Source organism: Phyllobates terribilis, unplaced genomic scaffold, assembly GCF_046119375.1.
Source record: "Phyllobates terribilis strain yellow unplaced genomic scaffold, ASM4611937v1 Scaffold_2__4_contigs__length_985480577, whole genome shotgun sequence".
In the NCBI taxonomy this organism is placed as follows: Eukaryota; Metazoa; Chordata; class Amphibia; order Anura; family Dendrobatidae; genus Phyllobates; species Phyllobates terribilis.
In genome coordinates, this window is record NW_027362762.1 from 836350844 (window position 1) to 836375111 (window position 24268).

Consider the following 24268-nt stretch of genomic DNA (forward strand, 5'->3'; position numbering starts at 1 on the left):
GCCATACATACCAGGATTGGGGATAAGGTGTGCCATGCATACCAGGATTGGGGATGAGGGGTGCCATGCATACCAGGATTGGGGATGAGGAGTGCTATGCATACCAGGATTGGGGATGAGGGGTGCCATGCATACCAGGATTGGGGATGAGGGATGCCATGCATACTAGGATTGGGGATAAGGGGTGCCATGCATACCAGGATTGGGGATGAGGGATGCCATGCATACCAGGATTGGGGATGAGGGGTGCCATGCATACCTGGATTGGGGATGAGGGGTTTCATGCATACCAGAATAGGATGGGGGCAGCACATAACAGGATGGGGAAACATGATTGGGGAGCACAAATACCAGGATGGGGCAGCACAAATACCAGGATGGGGGCAGCACAAATACCAGGGTGGGGGCAGCACAAATACCAGGAGGGGGGCAGCACATACCAGCAAGGGAGACCATATACCAATAAAAATGCTCGCCACCCGGGCGTAGAACGGGTTCAATAGCTAGTATATACACTGCTCAAAAAAATAAAGGGAACACTTAAACTACAGAATATAACTCCAAGTAAATCAAACTTCCATGAAATCAAACTGTCCACTTAGGAAGCAGCACTGATTGACAATCAATTTCACATTCTGTTGTGCAAATGGAATAGACAATAGATGGAAATTATTGGCAATTATCAAGACACACTCAATAGGAGTGGATCTGCAGGTGGGGACCACAGACCACATCTCAGTACCAATGCTTTCTGGCTGATGTTTTGGTCACTTTTGAATGTTGGTTGTGCTTTCACACTCGTGGTAGCATGAGACGGACTCTACAACCCACAGACATTGCTCAGGTAGTGCAGCTCATCCAGGATGGCACATCAATGCGATCTGTGGCAAGAAGGTTTGCTGTGTCTGTCAGCGTAGTGTCCAGAGGCTGGAGGCGCTACCAGGAGACGTGGAGGGGGCCGTAGAAGGGCAACAACCCAGCAGCAGGACCGCTACCTCCGCCTTTGTGCAAGGAGGAACAGGAGGAGCACTGCCAGAGCCCTGCAAAATGACCTCCAGCAGGACACAAATGTGCATGTGTCTGCACAAACGGTTAGAAACTGACTCCATGAGGGTGGTATAAGGGCCCGACATCCACAGATGGGGGTTGTGCTCACAGCCCAACACCGTGCAGCACGCTTGGCACTTGGCACAGAACACCAGGATTGGCAAAGTAGCCACTGGCGCCCTGTGCTCTTCACAGATGAAAGCAGATTCACACTGAGCACATGTGACAGACGTGACAGAGTCTGGAGATGCAGTGGAGAGTGATCTTCTGCCTGCAACATCCTTCAGCATGACCAGTTTGGCAGTGGGTCAGTAATGGTGTGAGGTGGCATTTCTTTGGAGGGCCGCACAGCCTTCCATGTGCTCGCCAGAGGTAGCCTGACTGCCATTAGGTACCGAGATGAGATCCTCAGACCCCTTGTGAGACCATATGCTGGTGCGGTTGGCCCTGGGTTCCTCCTAATGCAGGACAATGCCAGACCTCATGTGGCTGGAGTGTGCCAGCAGTTCCTGCAAGATGAAGGCATTGAAGCTATGGACTGGCCCGCCTGTTCCCCAGACCTGAATCCGATTGAGCACATCTGGGACATCATGTCTCGCTCCATCCACCAACGTCACGTTGCACCACAGACTGTCCAGGAGTTGGCTGATTCTTTAGTCCAGGTCTGGGAGGAGATCCCACAGGAGACCATCCGCAACCTCATCTGGAGCATGCCCAGGCATTGTAGGGAGGTCATACAGGCACGTGGAGGCCACACACAATACTCAGCCTCATCAGGAGCATGCCCAGGCATTGTAGGGAGGTCATACAGGCACGTGGAGGCCACACACAATACCGAGCCTCATTTTGACTTGTTTTAAGGACATTACATCAAAGTTGGATCAGCCTGTAGTGTGTTTTCCACTTTAATTTTGGGGGTGACTCAAAATCCAGGCCTCCATTGGTTAATAAATTTGATTTCCATTGATGATTTTTGTGTGATTTTGTTGTCAGCACATTCAACTTTGTACAGAACAAAGTATTCAATGAGAATATTTCATTCATTCAGATCTAGGATGTGTTATTTGAGTGTCCCCTTTATTTTTTTGAGCAGTGTACATATATTTATTTCTTACATTTCTTTTACAATACTCTGATATTCTACACTTTTCATGGTGTTCACCTGGAGTGAACTCTGCTATGGGATTGCATGGGAATTAGACACCATAATGTGAATAAAGAGAGGTGCTAAATGCTTTGTTATTTGCCGTAACGTAATATTCCTGTGTTGTACATTTACAAATACATGTCACCATAGACAGGAGCACAATCGTAGTAGTCATTGTAGTTACCGCTACTGAAATCTAAGTGCAGATGAGTGGGAGGTAGATTCAAGGTGAATACGCTTCTATATGTATATACGAAAAGCTCTTATCTATGACTCAATATAAAGGTTACATTGTTATTTCAGATCTCTACTCTTCAATGTGTTTTATTGTTGTATGTGGCTTTTCTAATGCTTCTTCTTTCATTAAGCATTGATCTGTACAGACTAATTGTTGACTTCATGCCTCAGGCAGTTGGAGACTCTGCAGGAATTTACTGTAACTACTTACAATATGTTTCTTTTGTAGCCATCTGTCATCTTTGAATATACTTTTAAGATGTTTGGTGATAGCCTCCTAATACTTCCCAGCATTGAGAGTGGTGATTATTTGCCACTTTTTACCTGTTATTGATTGTAGAGTAGGTAACACAAATTGTCTTAATGAAGTGCCCAATTATGTTGGGATTATCATGATTATCGAGTTAGACTGGGAGGATTGAGTTTTCAACTTTTGTACAACTAATACGCAATATTGCTAAAAAGCTGAACTTTTCAAGAAAAAAAACATGATATTCACCCACATTATGGTACATGTCATTTAACAATAGCAATATAGTATATGTATATATGCTAATTAGATATGCAAATATCAGGAAAATGCTCTAAGATAAAATACACCATTGTTCTAAAGAAACAATCAAGAAACTCAGCAATCTAAAATGGTACTGCTATGGGGTCTACATACCCCCTTACAGTTTTTGATCTGTATGGAGGTAAAGCTATAAATCCCTATACCTGGGAAAGCAATAACATGGCTTATTGATATTATATTGATACAATCAGTAATGACACTTTCAATCCATTATATCCTGCTATAATATGTTATTAACATGACATTACACTGTGTGAGTTCATCTATTAATATTAAACATTTACCAGCTGTAAAAAATAGAATGTAAAATGTAGACAGGTTTTATAAGGAACTTCATAGCTTCCCCATGCTCCCCACACCACCACCATGTATTTATTTTTAATATTCTTCCTTATAAGCCCTTTTTACTGATTGCAGTTTATGGCAATTAGTATGCTAACTGGTGTCAGACTAGTCCAGGAGGCGTTGGTTATTATTACTATTATGGTTTGCTTATATACACACATGGTGAAAATTGTTGGTTCCCCTCGTTTAATGAAAGAAAAACCCACAATGGTCACAGAAATAACTTGAATCTGACAAAAGCAATAATAAATTAAAAATCTATGAAAATGAGCAAAGGAAAGTCAGACATTGTTTTTCAACCCTGCTTCCACAGAATTTTTAAAAAAATTTAACTCATGAAATAGGCCTGGACAGAAATGATGGCACTCTTAACTTAATATTTTGTTGAACAACCTTTTGAGGCAATCACTGCAATCAAACGATTCCTGTAACTGTCAATGAGACTTCTGCACCTCTCGACAGGTATTTTGGCCCACTCCTCATGAGTAAACTGCTCCAGTTGTCTCGTGTTTGAAGGTTGCCTTTTCCAGACGGCATGTTTCAGCTCTTTCCAAAGATGCTCAATAGGATTTAGGTCAGGGCTCATAGAAGGCCACTTCAGAATAGTCAGATGTTTTCCTCTAAGCCATTCTTGGGTGTTTTTAGCTGTGTGTTTTGGGTCATTATCCTGTTGCAAGACCCTTGACCTGCGACTGAGACCAAGCTTTCTGACACTGGACAGCACATTTCTCTCTAGAATTCCTTGATAGTCTTGAGATTTCATTGTACCCTGCACAGATTCAAGACACCCTGTACCAGATGCAGCAAAACAGCCCCAGAACATAATAGAACCTCCTCCATGTTTCACAGTAGGGACAGTGTTCTTTTTTTAATATGCTTCATTTTCCATCTGTGAACATAAAGCTGATGTGCCTTGCCAAAAACTTCCATTTTTGTCTGATCTGTCCATAGGAAATTCTCCCAAAAGCTTTGTGGCTTGTCAAAATGTAGTTTGGCAAATTCTAGTCTGTCTTTTATAATGATTTTTTTTCAACAATGGTGTTCTCCTTGGTTTTCTTCCATGAAGTCCACGTTGGATCAAACAACGATGGATGGTGCGATCTGATACTGATGTTCCTTGAGCTTGAAGTTCACCTTTAATCTCTTTAGAAGTTATCCTGGGCTCTTTTGTTACCATTCGTATGATTCATATTCTTTGATTTGTCATCAGTTTTCCTCCTGCGGCTACATCCAGGGAGGTTGGCTACAGTCCCATGGATCTTAAATTTCTGAATAATATGTGCAACTGTAGTCACAGCTTCTTGGAGATGGTATTATAACCTTTACCTTTAACATGCTTGTCTATAATTTTCTTTCTAATCTCCGGAGACAACTCTTTCCTTTGCTTCCTCTGGTCCATGTTCAGTGTGGTACACACCATGTCACCAAACAGCACAGTGACTATCTGTAGCCCTATATACAGGCCCACTGACTGATTACAAGATTTTAGACACCTGTGATGTTAATTAGTGGACACAACTTGATTTAACATGTCCCTTTTGTCACATTATTTTCAGGGGTACCATCATTTCTGTCCAGGCCTATTTCATGAATTCAATTTTTTTTTAATTCCTTGAAGCAGGGTTGAAAAGCAATGACTGACTTTCATTTGTTCACTTTCATAGATTTTTAATTTATTATTACTTTTGTCAGATTCAAGTTATTTCTGTGACCATTGTGGGTTTTTCTTCCATTAAACGAGGGGTACCAACAATTTTGACCACATGTGTAGCACTATCATATTCTGCAGCACTTTACATACATTATCATTGCTGTAGCCAATGGGGCTCACAATCTCCATTCGCAGAGAACCAGAGTACCCAGTGGAAACCGCGCAAACACGGGGAGAACATACAAACTACTTGAAGATGTTGTCTTTGGTGGGATTTGAACCCAGGACCCCAGCGCCGCAAAGCAACAGTTGTAACCACTGAGCCACCGTGCTGCCTAACCATTGCTTTGCCCAGTCTAGTCATTCCACTGATCATGTGTGCGTCAGAGCATTATTTGCAAGAGCCTGGGTCATGCCTCCTTTTTGCAAATCTCAAGCCTGTGCGCGACTTGAGGTGTCCATTCCCCAGCTTCATAGGTGCTCTGCCTGTGTGTGATTTGTTGGTGGTATAGTGGGGTTGAAAGAGCCATCTTGCTTACAGTGTTTTCCCTCCAGGTACTGACAGAGTACAATGTCTTCACAATGTGCTTCCCAGATATGTGCAAGTGCGCCTATGAAACCAGGAACATACACTTGGCTTTATTGCGCGCTGACATGAATGGATGATAGTTTCAAGCACAAGTGGGATTTGAAGATTTATAAAACTGTTTTTTTACATAAACTGCAATCAAATATTCAGTACAATTGGCTTGTTAGGGAAAGTATTAACATAAGAATAAATGGTGACGGATTGGAGGGCGTAGGGCAGCTTTCAGGTTCCCTTTAATCATGCTCAAATCTCCATCAGATAGCCCTAACACTAAGCTCTGTTCCTTAGATTTTGTGTGGCTTCTTTTTCCTTTACGGAATTTACTGCTTGCTAGGAATGGATAATTTTCTACTTTGCTGTATTCTAGGCAGGACAGAACTGCATCTGGGCAATCCTCTGGATTTAGTAAATTACAGAGATGACTTAGCAACACTTAATCTACTAATTATCTAGATATAGATATTAGCTGAACTTCTCATGAGTCAAGGAGGCAATTTCTTTTTTCACGTGAACCTGTAACCTAGTACAGTCCATCATCTCAATGCATATTCATGAACATTTAGCCTATGAATTAATTCCGAGTTATTGAGGCATGGAGCAGATTCTGCTTCACTCAGTGTCTCAGTGACATAACTAGCTCTTCATTTTATCCGCTGAATATGGATTGAGAGAAACTCTGAAATGACTGGATTTATTGGAAGTAAATGACAGATCATTATTAGGATTGAGAAGATTGTGTTGTGTGAAGTCATAATCCCAAAATTCATTTTTAAAGCCACAAGCAAATAAAGTATAAAGTATAGTGAGCTCTTACAGATCTACATCGCAGTGGGATGGGTCCTGTTAGTTATTTTACAAGTTCTAAGAAATATCAATTTATTCTTAGGCTTGCTTTCACAACTAACCTAACTCATCAATTTAAAATGTTATTTTTTTAGTACTTAGGTTAGTTCTTCCCTGAAACATATTACATAGTTCTGTTTTGCACCTCACTTTTGAAACCTGTGTAGATCATTGGTCAAAATCTTTTAATATGTTTTTAGGTGTGTGAGAAATTTCATTTTATGCTTAGACGGAAACAGAAGAGTAATAAGTTCAATGAGGGAAAATGGACTGTAGTAGACCCATATAGAAATCTCTAATAAACCCAGGCAATGACCTGAGTTTGGCTAACCCACCAATGTACCAATCAGAAGATACTCCAATGAGCCCAGACTATTACCAGGATTGGACTGGCCCACCAATGTACCAACCAGAAGATACTCCAATGAGCTCAGACTATTACCAGGATTGGACTGGCCCACCAATGTACCAACCAGAAGATACTCCAATGAGCTCAGACTATTACCAGGATTGGACTGGCCCACCAATGTACCAACCAGAAGATACTCCAATGAGCTCAGACTATTACCAGGATTGGACTGGCCCACCAATGTACCAACCAGAAGATACTCCAATGAGCTCAGACTATTACTAGGATTGTACTGGCCCACCAATGTACCAACCAGAAGATACTCCAATGAGCTCAGACTATTACCAGGATTGTACTGGCCCACCAATGTACCAACCAGAAGATACTCCAATGAGCTCAGACTTTGATCAGGATTGGACTAGCCCACCAAAGCACTAGAGGATGCTTTGATGAACCCAGGCTCTTACCAGATTTGGATTGGCGGCCCACCAATGTACCAGAAGAATCTTCAGTACTTTTAGGCCTTGAAACAACAATGGACTCTAAGGATCCAGCATAAGACAGACATTTTTGGAGGAGTCTTTGTAGCTAATCACTGGTCACAGGCGACTTATCTTACGGCTTAATTCACAATAACCTGTTCAACCTCATATTATGTAGATATATCAGTGGATGTATAGAAGTAGGATTCACCTGCAGAATCATTTCCTCTAGTGTGTCCAGAGAAGTTTTCTGGATACATGCTCCTGGGATCCCACTAGTTGCCAAACTCACCAGTGTTTCTACAATTTTTAATATATAATTATGTTTTCTTACTAAAACTTCATCAGATTTACAGATTTTGGAATTAAATGTTTGATGTACAGCCAGCTCCATTATTGCAACGTTGTCGCTAAAAAAATAGTTTTCCTTGCTCTAGTACTTAAATAAATATATGTATATTTAAGTACTTGAACAGGAAAACTAATTTTTATTTATACAGGGGCATGTAAAATTTTGGGCACCCCTGGTCAAAATTACTGTTATTGTGAACAGTTAAGCATGTTAAAGATGAAATGATCTCTAAAAGGCCTAAAATTACAGATGACATTTATTTTGTATTTTAGGCAAAAAAAATATAGTAATTTTTTACATTTTAAAAATTACTTTTGTAAGTATCACAGCTTGTAAATGCTTTTTGTAGCCAGCCAACAATCTTTCAGTTCTTGTTTGAGGGATTTGCATCCATTCTTCCTTGGAGAATTCTTCCAGTTCTGTGAGATTCCAGGGTCATCTTGCATGCACTGCTATTTTGAGGTTTAGCCACAGATTTTCAATGATGTTCAGATCAGGGGACTGTGAGGGTCATTGTAAAACCTTCAGCTTGTGCCTTTTAATTTAGTTTAATTTGTTGAAATTTCATTGAATACATTCTTCCATCTACCCGTAAAATGTTCCTCGTGCCATTAGCTGCAACACAACCCCAAAGCATGATTGATCCACCACCATGCTTAATGGTTGGCAAGATGTTCTTTTCCTGAAATTCTGTGCCCTTTTTCCTTCACACATACCTTTGATCATTGTGGCCAAAGAGTTCTAGTTTAACTTTATCGGTCCCCAGGACTTGTTTCCAAAATGCATCAGGCTTGTTTAGATGTTCTTTTGCACTTCTGATGCTGAAAATTATGGTGAGGACGCAGGAGAGGTTTTCTTTTGATGACTCTTCCATGAAGGCCATATTTGTGCCAGTGTCTCTGAACAGTAGAACAGTGTACCACAACTCCAGAGTCTGCCAAATCTTTCTGAAGGTATTTTGCAGTCAAGAGGGGATTCTGATTTGCCTCTCTAGAAATCTTACGACCAGCTCTCACTGAAATTGTTCTTCCAGACCTTATCTTGACCTCTACCGTTCCTGTTAAAAGGGTATTACCAGCTCCAAGATCCAATCCCAATATGTAGTAGGTGTAATAATAATATTAGCATGTTTCTCCAATTAGAAATGTAGTGTAGTTTTTCTGATTTGCTATGTCTCTTTCCTCATGTGCATGCATTGCAGGACCTTAGATATCCATGGTTATGACCACTAGCAACTAGCTCGCTGTCACTATATGAGTTGTTGTAACCATGGATACCTAAGGTCCTGTATTGCCTGCACATGAGGAAAGAGACATTGCGAATCAGAATAACTATACTACATTTTTAACTGGGGGTATGTTAATATTATTATTATACCTACTACATATTGGGATAGTATCTTGGAGATGGGAATACCCCTTTAACTGCCATTTCTTAATTAAATTTCAAACTGCGGAAAGGGCAACTTGAAAATGCTTTGTTATTGTCTTGTAACGTCCTCCTGCCTTGTGGGTTGCCACCATTTTTGTTCCAAATATTTTGGAGATCTTCTGTGGGTGTAGGGTTGTACAAATCCTTCCGTCTTCATATAATCCCATACAGATTGGCATTTGTATTATACACTTTTATATGCAATGATGTAAACAGAATACAACAGATACAATGTAGCCAGAATTCACTTCTTTATATATACGGTACGTTCCTCTTCTTTCATAAGTGTTATTTCTATTGCCTAGGCAACCACCATTCTTAAAGCTATACATGCACGTCTCAGCTGCTTTCCTGGGTGCATTAATATTGCTTTCTTTCTTTCTCCAGCAATTAAAAGCCAATCCCACCACCACAAACTTAGATCGTGCTGCAGTGTGATGTCTTGTCCATCAAAACCACAGGATATGCACTTAATCACTGAGCAGGAAATCATTATGTCTTATAAAAAAAAAAGACATGTCACATGGCATTTGAATAGACACATGTTTTCCCAGTGGCTATCAGTTCTTTGTCTGGATGTCATTCTCCGTCTTCCCATCATACACCCACATCTCAGCATCCATCAATTGTTTGCTTTGTATTTGTGCAAATAGACGGTAAAGAGAAGGATAAAAAACAGCGTGCAGTGTTTAAGTGCGCCGCTACAAGTCATTTTTCCACCATTCCCTCCTTGCAGATTTCAAGCTACAGATTCAGCATTTCACTATGTAAGGTTGAGTTCTAGAGAGAAAATAATATGTTCCAGACTGTATAAGAAAGTCTTTACACGAGAGAAGATAGAAAACTAAATTTGCCTGGGTCCCATATTATTAATGGCATCAAACAGGGATGGACATTTACTACATGATAAGAGCCAATAATGAGTTAATGTGACTTGTATATGCTCAACAATAAGAACTTTCCTGCACATCAACAGTATGTGCCTCTTGGGTATGTCAAAATTAATTTAAGGGGGTGTTTAGCTAAATAACATGCTCAAATTTGCATAAATTACTGAGTTTTGATTTTTAGTAATATGGTAAGCATCTGCAAGGTGCTCAGTCTTCAGCTACAGGTCCCTGTTCCAGCAGATCTTCCCATTTGTGTCCAATACAGGACAATGTTTCCTGTAACCGGAGACGTGTATAAAGGAGGCTGCTAAATGGTTCATTTCTATAGTTGAGCCAACCCCCTTTTCTATCACGGCTTATGTATAGACAGATAAGGGGGCTGGCTTACCTATTGGAATGAGCAGTCAGCCAGTTCCCTTTACACATTGCTCAAGTGACATGATACTACAGAAAATGTCCACCCAGAAGAGGAACTACAAGGGCCTGTTAAAGAAGCTCTCACATCAAAATAGTTATCCTCTTAATATGTTGCAATGATCATATTATATAGCACTGTGTACTTACAATTGCTCATTTTGTCCTTCTACCCAGTTAATTCTTATTTTTTCCAATAGGTCTATGACATCACATGATCAAAAATGGACTAAATGAATCCTTCTAAGCTCTATGTATAAATAGGAAGTCTCTTTTCCCTGCATGAGTCATCATTAGAACTACAATTCTACATCACTATAAAGTCCCTGGCAGGAAGGAGGAGCAGCATACCTGGGTCAAGAGTTGAAGAGGGGAATGACTCATGAAGGGAAAAAAGACTTCCTGTTTCTATATAGAGAATAGAAGGAATCAGCTAGTCTGTTTTTAATCATGCGATGTCATAGACTTCATGGAAAAGAGAAGAATTAACTGGGTAGACAGGCAAAGTGAGCAATTGTAAGTACACAGTGCCATGTCATATGAAGGCTACAATATATTAAGAGGATAAAAACTTTGATGGGAGGAGGAGTGCTTCTTTCATTGCAACTACTGCAGGCAAAATGTGGTATTACATGGTGCCTATTAGGTTCTCTAGTGATTAATATGACTCTATTCAACTTCTGAGTGGAGTAAGATAACGATTCAGTAGGGCTCTATGGTACCTTTGTATATTACATCTGAATATCTCCAATTTCATATAGAGGATTTTTTGATTGTATGTTGGAACATGGTATCATGCAAGCACTATTATAGGGTCACTAACAGAGTATATCCAGATCCATATTTCAGTGTGCCTTCATACAGGCTTAGCGGACATAGCTGTGAACATGATATCAGCCATTTGTAGAACTCCCTGAACAAAGCAACACTGCAACCACAAGAGCTACTCAGCAACCAAATGGTACTCCTCAGGGTCAGTTTTAGGGGGACCCCTGGAGAAACCTAGCATTCAGTAAACCTTTTTTTTTCCCTAGTCCACCAAGGAATTTACCATTAAAGGAGTTGGTGACTACTAGGATCGCTTCATAAATGCTACAGTTCAGATTTTAAGATAAAAGCACCTTATATTCCGAACCAAATGTTCCGGTGATGTCAGTACCGGGTCTCTTGAGGCTCGCATGATATTAATATGCCATGTGATCACTGCAGCCAATCAGTGGCCACTATTGAGCTGCTGTGCTCTCACTTCCTTTAGACAAACCACCGTGGACTTCCAGGGGAGGTGTGAGCACTGAAGCCCTTTAGCCATTGCTGATTGGTTGCAGGGCTTAAGTGGCATAACAATGTCATGGGAGCCTTTGGAGACTGGAATGGTTCAGTTATGGGATGTGAGTATAAGGTGTCTTATTTTTACATTGGGGAATGTAGCATTTAAGAAGGGGTTTTCCAAATAATGGACAACCCCTTTAACTCTTTATTAACAATCCCTTCATTATTTAGACATTGTATAGTGGTATTAATAAGCTATTCCCAAAATAATAAGTTATTCTTAATCGAAAAAATAGGTGATCACTTACTGAGCGCAGTTCCCAGGTTCCTAAGACCCTTTCTCAGAATCATGGGAGAACATAACGCTGGATAACAATTTTGGGAGTAACTCTTTAAGTGCACACTGAATGACAGTATTGCTTTTGGGGGTAGACTTTATGCAGTATTGGGTGGTAATAATATGCCAGTGTTATGTGGGCAGTATGTGGTATTATTTGGATATGATTGGTTTTATTTAGGCATTGTCTGGCAGTATTACTGGATGAATGGTAGTATTATTTTTATTGTATGACAGTGTAAATGATCAAATCTCTCCAAATTCATTTGGGACAGATTTCCTCGATTCAGCAAATAGATTCAATTTGATTCGAACAGAAAGTGTCTCAAATAGATATTTATTGTTCTCTAAGAGCCCTATTTTGTATAGAACCAGCTTTGATACCCATAGTGCCAGATTTAGCCCCAATGACCCACATTCACTTTGAACATGTGGAGCCGCCATCTCATTAATATTTGCCTTTTTTTTATTTAATTAGAAATTAGAATGTTTCTTTTATAAATAAATTATTGTAGTTGTAAAGACTGAATGTAAGAGTTTCCGATAGAATTGCATTTTCCCCTACAAGGTTAATGCCACATGTCACTGTCTGACGGCTTATACTGTATCCAGCAGTCAGTGCTGTGCAAATATTTATTTCCATATAGAATGTTTGATTGTTTGAGCTGATCCTCCAGACTGCAGGAAACTCTCTAGAGCTAATCTGTGGCTAGAAAAAAAAACTGATATTCAGGTTCCAAGTTTTGGAAAGAACAATATAATGAAACATATTGCAGAAGGTCACCAAGAGTGCCATTGTTTTTTGTGCTAAGTGCTATAGTGTTTCTATACAATTCTAGTGTAAATTGTGCCAAAAATAAAGTCTTTCATGACTTGCACCATGTTCGGAATTTGTTTAGCCACTTTTTATGACTTGGCAAACTAAGGGGCATAGCCTTGCTGCAAAGGGGCATTACTTATCATAAATGGGGAGTAGTGTAATGTGCAAGACCATGCACCAGAATTGTAGTGCACATTTCTGGTACAAAGTAAGCCAACTAATAGGTGGTCTAAACTTAGATTAGATAGTCTTGGGTCTAAGGGTTAGTGTCTTGTCTTGTGGAGAGTGACATGCCAAACATGCCAGAGTAAGAAGACTTATAGGCCAATAAATGCTCCTCTGGGAAATTAATTATGCAAATTGCCTTTTCAGAGAGGAAGAGGATTTGAACTCTAGTGCCACCTATTGGAGGCAATACTAAAAGTTAATATCGACTCTTTAATGAGTCTTGCCACATGGCTTAGGATAAAAGCCAAAGCAGAATCTCAATTTGCAGACACATGTTTTAGTGTATTGGCCCTCTTAAGTGCAAAGCATGAGATCTGATTTGGCTGTATGAGAGACCTATGACTGGGGTCTAAGGGATAGTGTCTCTGCTTGTGAACAGTGACATGTCTGACATGCCAGGGTAAGGAGACTTATAGGCACTAGATTGCTCATTGCCTAGCATGAACTACTGTGATAAATTTGGTGCATTTTAAGAGTGTTTTGTTTAAGTTTACAGTGTCTAAAAATTAGACAGTTTTTATAAATATGCCTCAATGTGCCTGTAAGTTTGTTTCACACATTCCTATTTTGCATTCCAAGCACAGCCCACGATGCAAGGGCCAGCCGCGGGTCTTCTGACACAAATTGGACAGCCTCACATATATGAGCCAGGCAATTGGCAGAAGGTCGATAAACATGAGTGAATGGAGTGCGTATGTGGATGTGATTCTTGTTTGTATTGTCCTCCATGGCTTGCTATTATCCTGTATGTGCGTTCTCCATGTTGGTGAAGTCAGGATATGCTGCCAAGGTTTGTGCAGAAATTGAGCACTCTGCTTTACCTGATCCCCTCTAGTAACAAAGAGTGAGGGGCAAAGTCATCAGATGGTCAGAAAAGGAGAATACTATGCTAGTGAAAGAAATGCAGGTGCAGAAGAAGCCATAGTGAGCACTAATGGTGATGATAACGAAAGGGAACTTTATTATCTGAATACTGAAAGATTCTATAAAACCAACTGAACGTGGATGTAAAGAACCTCCTATAACGTGGAGTCACTAGCAGATGTAAGAATTGGACCTGCACTTAATTAGGCCATGGCTGAAAATTATTTTAAATAATTTAAGACCAAGTACTTTCCTGTTAAATCCCTATTAGATCAGTGATTGACGGCAGCAGTCACATGTGATAGATGGCATTATCGGTAACCAATGGTGATGACATTTTTTATACTCGTTTCTAATAAAGATGAAGAAAAGCTTTTGTAGTTTCAGTGGTTCTGTCGTCAATTCCTTTTTGTCCTACTACTTGGACTCTTCATAATTTATCCTATCTACCCACCTCTTGGGAAAATGTTGCTTAATTCAAGAAAACCTCAAATAGGATTTCCAGCCAAAAGAATCTTTGTAACCATATAAGTTGTCCCCTTTGAGTTAGCTTTTGGGAAAATGATTACTTTCTGATTACAAGTCCATAGTTTACCATTAGTTTGTAAGAAACAAAGTCAGATGTAAAAATGAATAAGGCTAAATTTCTTGTTTTCACTTTTGCAAGACATTGCAATATTTCTCGATGTGACTCATTACTGAGCAAACTATGGACACGACTCTAGCTTCTGATTTATTAGCATTTGGCAAATTTTGCTTTTAGGGTGTAAAAAATTAAAATCTCTTCATCAGGGTTTCCCAACCTTTCTTATATTGAGATTGAGAGGTGATTCAGCTCTAAAAGATGGTTGTGAGCGACATTATATGTGAAGAAATGGTAGACGCCCCCTGTGTCCCTTTATAAAGTGATAATGCCCTTAACAAGTAGTAATGTCCTAAGTGCCCTTTATCAAGTAATATTCTCCTTAGTAATGTTCCAAAAAGTAATAATGCCCACCGAACACCTCCTTAACAATTAATAATGTCTTGGGTGCTCCATTAACAATTTCTAATTCACCCTTAGTATCCCCCGCAAAAATAACAATGTCCCACACCTCACTGCACTGATGTGCTAGAATGCTGATGTTATATGTGAGCCTATGGTCGACAAGATGAAAAGTGGTAGAGAAGGGAGCCAGAGGTACTGACTTTATAGACGTCCTATGGACGCTGATGCAATTGAGAGTGATGCTTGCCTGATCAGACAACCAGCAATCATACATCAGGGACCCTACAGTTACTATAGTGCTCATCTGAGCAGACAGCTGTGGGCCTCACATCAGTATAACATCTGTCTGGTGACACTAATGTGTCTTAACTTATCTTTTCTCTTGGCTCAACATATCCAAAGATGAGTGTCACAGCAATATGTCTTACTTTGAAAAGAAAAATCATGACTTTGCGATACTCTGTCACGATATGACTCTGCTATATATGTCTATGTGTGGCCACCCAGTGGTTGTGATTTGCTTTGTGGCTGATACTGCATTTTGAGGGTTTTTACTTAAATGCTGTGGTATTGTAGTGAACTTGTTTATGAGCAAACAAAACGATGGACACGTCTGTATGTTCTTTTTAGAGCTTTTTTGCAGTGTTTTGCAAGCTTTTTTGTGGCTTTGTAGTATTCACACGTGTTTTTCATAAATTAAAAATGTATCTGTCTAATCGAGAAGCTTTTAGGCAGACACATGAACCAAAAAAAATATACGTTAAGCAAGCTGCGTTTTGAAAAAATAAAAGGACCCAAAATTGAAGCAAAAGTGTGAAAAAAATAAAACCTGCTTTGGCTGTAGTTCATATTTTCCTTTTGACTTACAGCCAACATTTATTGGCACAAAAACGTTATGAAAAATGTTGCAAAAGAGGCATTAAGAAAAAGTAAAAAAACAAACAAAAACAAAACACAGTCCATAAAACTACTTGTTATGTGCACATGGCATCTTTAAGACAGCGGAGAAATGCGGTTTTTCAAGGCAAAAATGCTTTGTAAACACATCGGTGGTCGTTTTCCTGAAGCGTTTTCGCCATTGTCTTTTCAGCCATTTTGCGATAGTCCGCCATCAGTCATCTTTGCTCTGTATTTTTCAGGCATAAAAATGTTGCTACTTTCAATCTCTTCATAGTTTCTGAAGCTTAAAGTGGTTAAAAAACATGGCATAGGACGGAACACGTGCACAGTAGGGCTGTTTGTACCTTGCTGTGCAATATGTTCATTTTTCATGGCAGTTTTGCAGCACTGTTCAGGTGGATTCAAGGCAAAATTTACGTGAAAAGGGCACTGTGTGCACATATGTGAAATGAGATAAATGAAGCTGTTGTTACTCAAGTTATTATTTGACAAGGAGCCAACTTTGATGTCTAATCAAATGTCTAGTATTACTTGTGTTGTCACTCAGTCTGTATTGTAACAATGTCATGGTGGTCCGGTACATTTCACTAAGTATGTTTCTTTTCTTCTTTTCAGTCAGCCGAGTTTTTCGAGATGCTGGAAAAAATGCAGGTGAGAAATTTCACTTTTATGATAAAAACAAAGAAGTGATAAAATGTGGTTGTACATGGGTATTTTTGGTTTCTTAAAGGGAACCTGTCAGGTCCCCCATGCCCTCCAACCCAGCAGCGTTCACCTATGTATGACTAAATTCCCTCTCCTGTATAATGTTAAATCAGTTAAATAAATATTAAAAAAAGCATTTATAAAGTCCACTTTTCCTATGCTAATGAGGGCTTTGACTAGTCGATGGGGCATTAGTTTCCCCAGACTAGTAGGCCCTCTTTCCATGTAATCACGCCCCTATGGGTATGATAATATAATTTGCACAGGCCGGCATCAGCACCAGCTCACGCAAATCTCACGCATGCGCGCTGCTCATTTCAGCAGCGTCACCACGCCTCTGTAACTGGGTGTATGCCTCTCGGCTTTAGGGGCACACTGCGCATGACCGGAAGTTCAGAAGATGACTTCCGGTGCTGCACATTATGCCTCTGAGGCTGAGCAGCGTACACCCAGCTACAAAGGCGCAGTGGTGCTGCCGAAATGAGCGGCATAACATGGAAAGGGGTGTAATAACATGGAAAGAGGGCCTACTAGTCTTGGGAAACTAACGCCTCATCGACTAGTCAAACCCCTAATTAGTATAGGAAAAGGGGACAATCTATACCCTTGGCCTGGGACAGCTCATAAAATCCCATGGCTTCCAATACCATCTGTACACTGATGACACCCAGATCTACCTCTCTGGCCCAGATGTCACCTCTCTGCTGTCCAGAATCCCATCATGTCTATCAGTCATATCCTCCTCCTTCTCTCGCTTACTCAAGCTCAGTGTGGTCAAAACTGAACTCATCATCTTTCCCCCATCTCGCTATCTTCCCCACCTGATCTTTCTATCACAATGAATGACATCATGCTTTCCCCTATACCGGCAATCCGCTACACCCTCCTCTGTGGCCTACCTGCTAACTTTCTCGCACCCCTCCAGTCCATCCTTAACTCTGCTGCGCGACTAGTTTATCTCTCGCCTCGCTACTCCTCTGCTATCCCCCTTTGCAAATTCCTTCACTGGCTCCCAGTTGCCCAGCGTATCCAGTTCAAACTACGAACACTGACCTACAAAGCCATCCATAACCTTTATCCTCCGTACATCTCTGAACTAATCTCCCGATATATTCCCTTACCTAATTTCCGGTCATTCCAAGATCTCCTTCTCTCCTCCACACTTATTCGTTCCTCACCCAATCGCCTCCAAGATTTCTCCTGAATATCCCTCATCCTATGGAATTCTGTGCCTCAACACATCCGATTATCCGCCACACTTGGATCCTTCAGACGGAACCTGAAAACCCATCTCTTCAAACAAGCTTACAGCCTGCCATGACCCCGCTGCCGCCTCACCACCACCAGAGCTCTGCAACCCCCCAACCTACTGTCTCCTTCCCCATCATCCTGTAGAATGTAAGCACGCAAGGGCAGGGTCCTCTTCCCTCTGTACCAGTCTATCACTGTTAGTTTATTTACTGTAAGTGATATCTGTATTTTGTATGTAACCCCATCTTATGTACAGCACCATGAAATCAATGGCGCTATATAAATAAATAATAATAATAAATAATAATAATAAATGCTTTTTTAAAACATTTATTTAACTGATTTAACATTACACAGGGCTGGTTAGGCAGGGAATTTAGTCATACATAGGTGAATGCTAATGGGTTGGAGGGCATGGGGAACCTGACAGGTTCCCTTTGAATATTCATAGAACCTTCACTCAGGACCTTCATTCAGGACATTCTGCTGAATGCAGAATTGTATATTTTAAAGCTTATAATGTTTTGGATGTTAAAGGGTACTTTCCATTTTAAAAATAAACTTTGTGCAGATCAAGTGGTGATATGGATAGTAGCATTTACCAACTCCCTTAGCACAAAGGCTTAACTGCATGTCTGCACTGGGGTCCACAAGTGTGCAGGTGGCTCAGGAGCTGAGCCTGCTCCACATGTGCCAGATGCTGGCTGTGCTATGCAGCTGTTTTCTGTCTGTAAAAACAGCAACTCGGAGCTCGCTGTTAATGAACCATTCAGATGTCACTGTCAATCACATTTAAAAGAGTGATTGTCAGTGCGCGCATGCATTGACTCCCATCAGCCCCTCGCTACATGATGGGTTATCATAGCAGCCAGGGACCTGCCGAATTCCCCATCGCTGCCATCATGGTGCTCCTGTAAAGCCCAATTACAGGCTGAGCTTTATAATAAACCATGATTTACACTATATATTGTGATTAAGTGATATTGCACTATATAGAACAAGCCAATCTAAAGATCGTAGGTTCAACTTCCCTAAAAAAACTAAAAGATGAAGTAAAAAAAAAGTTTTAAAATATCTCAAAAATGTTTTTTGAAATAATTAAAACATTTTCTTTTTTAAAAATAGATATAAATAAGAAAATAAAAATAATATATATCTGGTATCACTATGTCTGTAAAAGTCAGAGTAAATTAACACATATTGTTAAGCTTGGAATTTCCGTAATTGCCATCCCCTGAATGGGCTACTCTACAGCAAACTTTTCAAAAAATCCCACAGTGAACCTTCACACCCAATTTTTCAGGCAACTATTTTTGCATGGGAAAAGCTATCCAAGATCAAAAAAAGAATAAACAAATCTATTACATATATTCTGAGAATGCCCAAAAATCCACAAACTCTGGGCACAAACTTCCAAACTAATCAAAAACTTGACTAACCACCCAACTACTCTTACCCCTCAAACTGCACTTCTCTCTCTCGAAATGGAAAACTTCATTCCACCAGAAAGACTTCTTATTATCCACATCTGTTTAGTGGTTAAAAATGCTATCGCATTCAATTGGAAAAAACCTGATCCTCCCCGCTTTTCAGAGATAATTTAAAGGATTATTCTACATAAATCTTACGAGTTTAGATTTGCAATTAACAATAATGGGTTAACCAAAACTTCAAAAAAATGGACCCTTTGGACTAATAAATTTCCCGATTGAGACAATACCAAAAGATTATTCATTTGTCTTTATATACTTAATTGTTTATTTGAATCTAGTGTACACACCGTGTCATGTATACAGTTCCTTATGGTCTAACCTGTTATGTATTACAACAATGTGTCATTTTGTTCTGTTACCTTTTATGGATAAACATGTTCAATCATTAGAGCTCTCCTCTTTTCCCCTTTCCCATTCCCCTTCCCCTTTTCCCATTTCCCCTTTTATCCTCACAGTATAATACTGTTTGATTAATTAAAAAATTAATAAAAATCATTGAAAAGGGAATTTCCGTAATTGTACTGAGTTGGAGAATCATGTTGCCAGATTATTGAACACCATATAAACAAAACCCCAAAAAAACACTGATGGAATTGCATTTTTTTGCCACCAATTCATACCATTTGGAATTTGTTTTTGCTAGCTTTTTTACATTGTGTAGTAAAATGATTGATGTCATTCAAAACTACAACTCTACCCGCAAAAAATAAGGTCTCATATGGCTCTAGTTCTTGGAAGGAAGGAATAAACAAAGATGCTAAATGAAAAATTGCCAGGTTCTTAAAGGGGTTCTCCAAGAATGAAGAATTCAAACTGCAGCCCATCCTAGTCACGTGTCAATACGGGCTGGATACTGAAGACATACAACTCCCGAGACCTGCGTCTCAACTGACAAGAGTTGTACCACTCATACCTCCGTCACTTAGGAGTACGGCTGTCATATGTGAAGAAATATATCTCTTCTTCGCTGAACACAAAAGGGGTTATCTCCAGCTTCATCCTCCTCAATATTCATTTGTTTTCCATTTGGGTTCAGTCAGTGTCTGTGAACTACTTTAAAGCTGTCAGACTGACAGAGAAGGAGGATAAAGCTGGAGATCTTCTTGCCGAACACAATGTGGGTTAAAACATATTTTGTCACGTATCGCAGCCGTGTTCCAGACCGACGATAGGGTATGTGTGAAACAGCTCTTTTCAGTTGAGACACAGGTCTCAGGAACAATACATATTCAGTCTGCAGCCCATACTGACACGTGACTTGAATGGGCTTCAGTTTGAATTACGTCAGGGACTCCATTTTATCTAATTCTTGGAGAACCACTTTAATGAGTTAAATGAAGATATAGAGAGCTTTTTTTATGAAGCACAGATCTTACGAAAAAACATTATAGGGATTTTTCCCACCATTAGATATGTAATCACTTCCTAATTATCAGGGGCCTGCCTTCAATCTTCGAAATGGATGTGCTAAAGAGAAAATTATGTACTTTGGCTCTTTCATAGCTTTTCCCTGTACATCAATGGAGCATGGCTGCAGGTCTCAGCTCAAAGCACAGCAGCAGTGTGGCCCATTCTGTCTTCAGAGTTTGGACACTCACAATTAGAAAGTGAAGGCATGTCCTAGTGATATGTAATAAATTTACTGTACCGCTTTAAAAACTAATTGAATTGAGGCATAATATAAGTCCCCAACCTTTTGTGGTCAAGAATTCGCTTTCAAACATAAAAGTTGATGTAGAGCTGCATCGGTGGTGACATTGGTGCACAAGATTTGGGGAGCCTTGTGCAGAGCCATGGGTAGGGAAACAAAACAGAGTCAAGTAACATATCCCGAAAATATAATATATTTCAACCAGTGTTGTACTAAGGTGCCAAGGGCCCACCGGTGACATAGACTCTGGGTCCTACTATTCAGCTACATGCAAATATTAAATTACCCTCATTCACAATTTACCTCTGCTTCTATATATTAATAAAGTGGGTAGTTTGTTAACAGAATGATCACATGTTGTAGATAGTGAATCAAGTGTGTTGTACCAAGTACTGCTCATATAGTTGTGCCTAGGGGCCTACCGGGGGATTTACCTGTTCTCCTGTTGGACAGTCGACACCTGATTTAAACTATTTTACGTTCTAAAATCAAGTAAACTCTGTAAGCCCAGCCATTGTTAGTAATATTGCATTTCATCACAGTGCAGTGAAGAAAAGCATTAAGACTATAAAAAGGTTTAATGAGCTGTAATGTTCATTATGGATATCCCCATTCTCAGTGTTTATCCGGATGATCTTTCATTTGTAATTGTAATCCATGCGTGTGTTGCCAAAACTTGCCACAGGGTACAGCATTGTGTTTATTATGGTTCTTGCTGAGAAATTAGAAATCTTAATTAAATTTTGACATTTTGGTCTTGGATCAGTAAAATGTAATTTATATTGTGTTGGATATTCTAATATAACAGAGCGCCCAGCAAACATTGGGCAGGTGAGATTTTATGAGTGTATGGCGTTAAAGGCACCATTGCTGTTTACTTCATTCAGATCTCTATCATTTATCAAAGCAGATTTACTGTACAGTAGCTTAGTATGATAATTGTAACGGGTCTGGGAGGCGGAACCTCTGAGCTACTATACAAGGGGGCGGTCCTTGTAAGGGAGCGGGTGGCAATCAGGGATGACGGGCAGGCAGTCACAGCAGGTGACCGGGACAGTCTCTGAGTGGACGGGCTGGAGGTCACGGCAAGTGACCGGGGCAGTCTCTGGAAGAACGGGCAGGAGGTCACGGCAAGTGACCGGGGCAGTCTCTGGAAGAACGGGCAGGGAGTTACGGCAAGTGACCGGGCAGTCTCTGGGTAAAGGGTAGGTACGACCTGTGATGGCAGAGCCTCCGGGTAGGCTAGCAGGCAGATGGTAGATGTGTGCTCCCAGGTGAGCAAGCGAGAGTCTCTGGAATGGTAGGTGGTCACAGCACGTGACGGCGAAGCCTCCAGGTAGGCTAGCAGGCAGGTAACAGGTGGGCGCTCCCAGGTGAGCGGGCAGGAGTCTCTGGAAAGGCAGATGGTCACAGCACGTGACGGCGGAGCCTCCAGGTAGGCTAGCAGGCAGGTAACAGGTGTGCGCTCCCAGGTGAGCGGGCAGGAGTCTCTGAAAAGGCAGATGGTCACAGCACGTGACGGCGGAGCCTCCAGGTAGGCTAGCAGGCAGGTAACAGGTGTGCGCTCCCAGGTGAGCGGGCAAGCTGGTCCATAGACAGACTGACAGGAGTTGGAAGGCAGACCGTCGGACCTCAGGCTAGCAGGCAGGTGACTGGATATCAGACAGGACAAAGGCAGCAAGCTGGCAGGAATCTGGCAGGTAACTGGCAGGTAACTGGCAACGGGACCTGAGGGCTGAAGCACAGGTGAGACACAGGTGCAAACAACATTGCTCGGGCACCTCCATTTTGGAGGAGGTGCCCTTTATATGGGAGGTCCTCCGGCAATTGGCCGGGGACTCCTTAGGACGGCGCGCGCGGTCCCTTTAAGAGAGGGGGAGCGCGCGCGCGCCCTAAGCACACTGCCGGGGAAGGAGCGCGCGCTGGAAGCAGCGGGGAGAGCAGCGCTGGAGGACGCCGCGCCAGGAGCGGGGAGGTGAGAGGGACGGCGTCTCTGCCTAGAACGGGGCAGAGACGCCGATGCTACAGTACCCCCCCCCTTTAGGCCCCCTCTTTTTTAGGCCAGAAAGAAATTTTTCAAGGAGAAGCGGGGCGTTGAAGTTCTCCCTGGGTTCCCAAGTTCTCTCCTCAGGACCAAACCCCTTCCAATCTACCAGAAAAAAGGTTTTTCCTCTTACCCTCTTGGAGGCCAGAATACTCTCTACCTCAAAGATGTCATCAGCGGAAACCGGAGCAGGAGGGGCACCTGGATTTTTGGAAAAAGAGTTAAAGACAACGGGTTTGAGGAGAGATACGTGGAAGGAGTTGGGGATCCGTAGGGTGGCCGGGAGTTTTAATTTGTAGGCCACAGGGTTAATTTGCCTGAGGACTTCGAAGGGGCCGATGAATCGAGGACCCAACTTGTAGGAGGGTATTTTGAGCCGCACATGTTTGGATGAGAGCCAAACCTTGTCTCCCGGACGGAATTGGGGCGGATCCAGACGTCTCTTATCAGCATATCTCTTCATCCGCTCAGAGGAGAGAAGAAGAGCGGACCTGGTGCTCTCCCAAATAGTAGAAAATTCGCTGACAAGAGACTCCGCAGCAGGGTTGTCCACAGAAACGGAGACAGGAAGTGGAATCCGGGGATGTTGGCCACCAACTATAAAGAACGGGGATTTGGAAGAGGACTCGCTCTCATGGTTGTTATAAGAGAACTCGGCCCATGGTAGAAGATCCACCCAGTCCGAGTGGTGAGCATCCACGAAGTGCCGGAGGTAGCTGGACAAGATCTGATTGATCCGCTCCACTTGACCATTGGACTGAGGGTGGTAAGCGGAGGAGAAATCCAGGGTAATGTCCAGCAGCTTACAAGTGGCTCTCCAGAAACGAGAGGTGAACTGAACCCCACGATCCGACACGATGTGGAGGGGCAGACCATGGAGACGGAAGATGTGGCGGATAAAGTCTTTAGCCAACTCGGGTGCAGACGGAAGACCAGGCAGGGGAATGAAGTGGGCCATCTTAGAAAAATGGTCAGCGACAACCCAAATGACGGTACAACCGGCAGAAACTGGAAGGTCGGTGATAAAGTCCATAGCGATGTGTTGCCAAGGAGCAGCAGGTACGGGAAGGGGCAGGAGATGGCCGGCAAGTAGATGTCGGGGAACTTTGTTACGAGCACAGGATGAACAGGCCGCGACGAAGTCTACCACGTCCTTACGTAGGGTAGGCCACCAGTAATGCCGGGCAATAAGTTGAAAGGTCTTTTTTTGGCCAGCATGGCCAGCTAGTTTAGAAGAATGTCCCCAGCGAAGAACCCTCTCCCGATCTGGCACAGCTATGAACGTCTTACCGGGTGGAAGACGAGTTAGATCCAAGGGAGCCACATTCATCACCTTGGAGGAGTCGATGATGTGCGTAGGTTCCTCC

The 24268-nt window shown here is 41.6% G+C and overlaps 1 protein-coding gene across 11 annotated transcripts in view; it reads left to right on the forward strand.

The window, feature by feature from the left end:
- Positions 1-24268, forward strand: part of RAP1GAP2 (RAP1 GTPase activating protein 2) — a 1112678-nt gene that overhangs the window by 933138 nt on the left and 155272 nt on the right. For all 11 annotated transcript variants that reach the window (XR_012298693.1, XM_073667801.1, XM_073667807.1 and 8 more), the window contains one exon: positions 16373-16408. Coding sequence is in view for 10 of the 11 variants with exons in the window: in XM_073667801.1 (XP_073523902.1) it covers positions 16373-16408 (36 nt within the window). In the remaining variant the exon portion in view is untranslated. The remainder of the gene's footprint in view (positions 1-16372; positions 16409-24268) is intronic.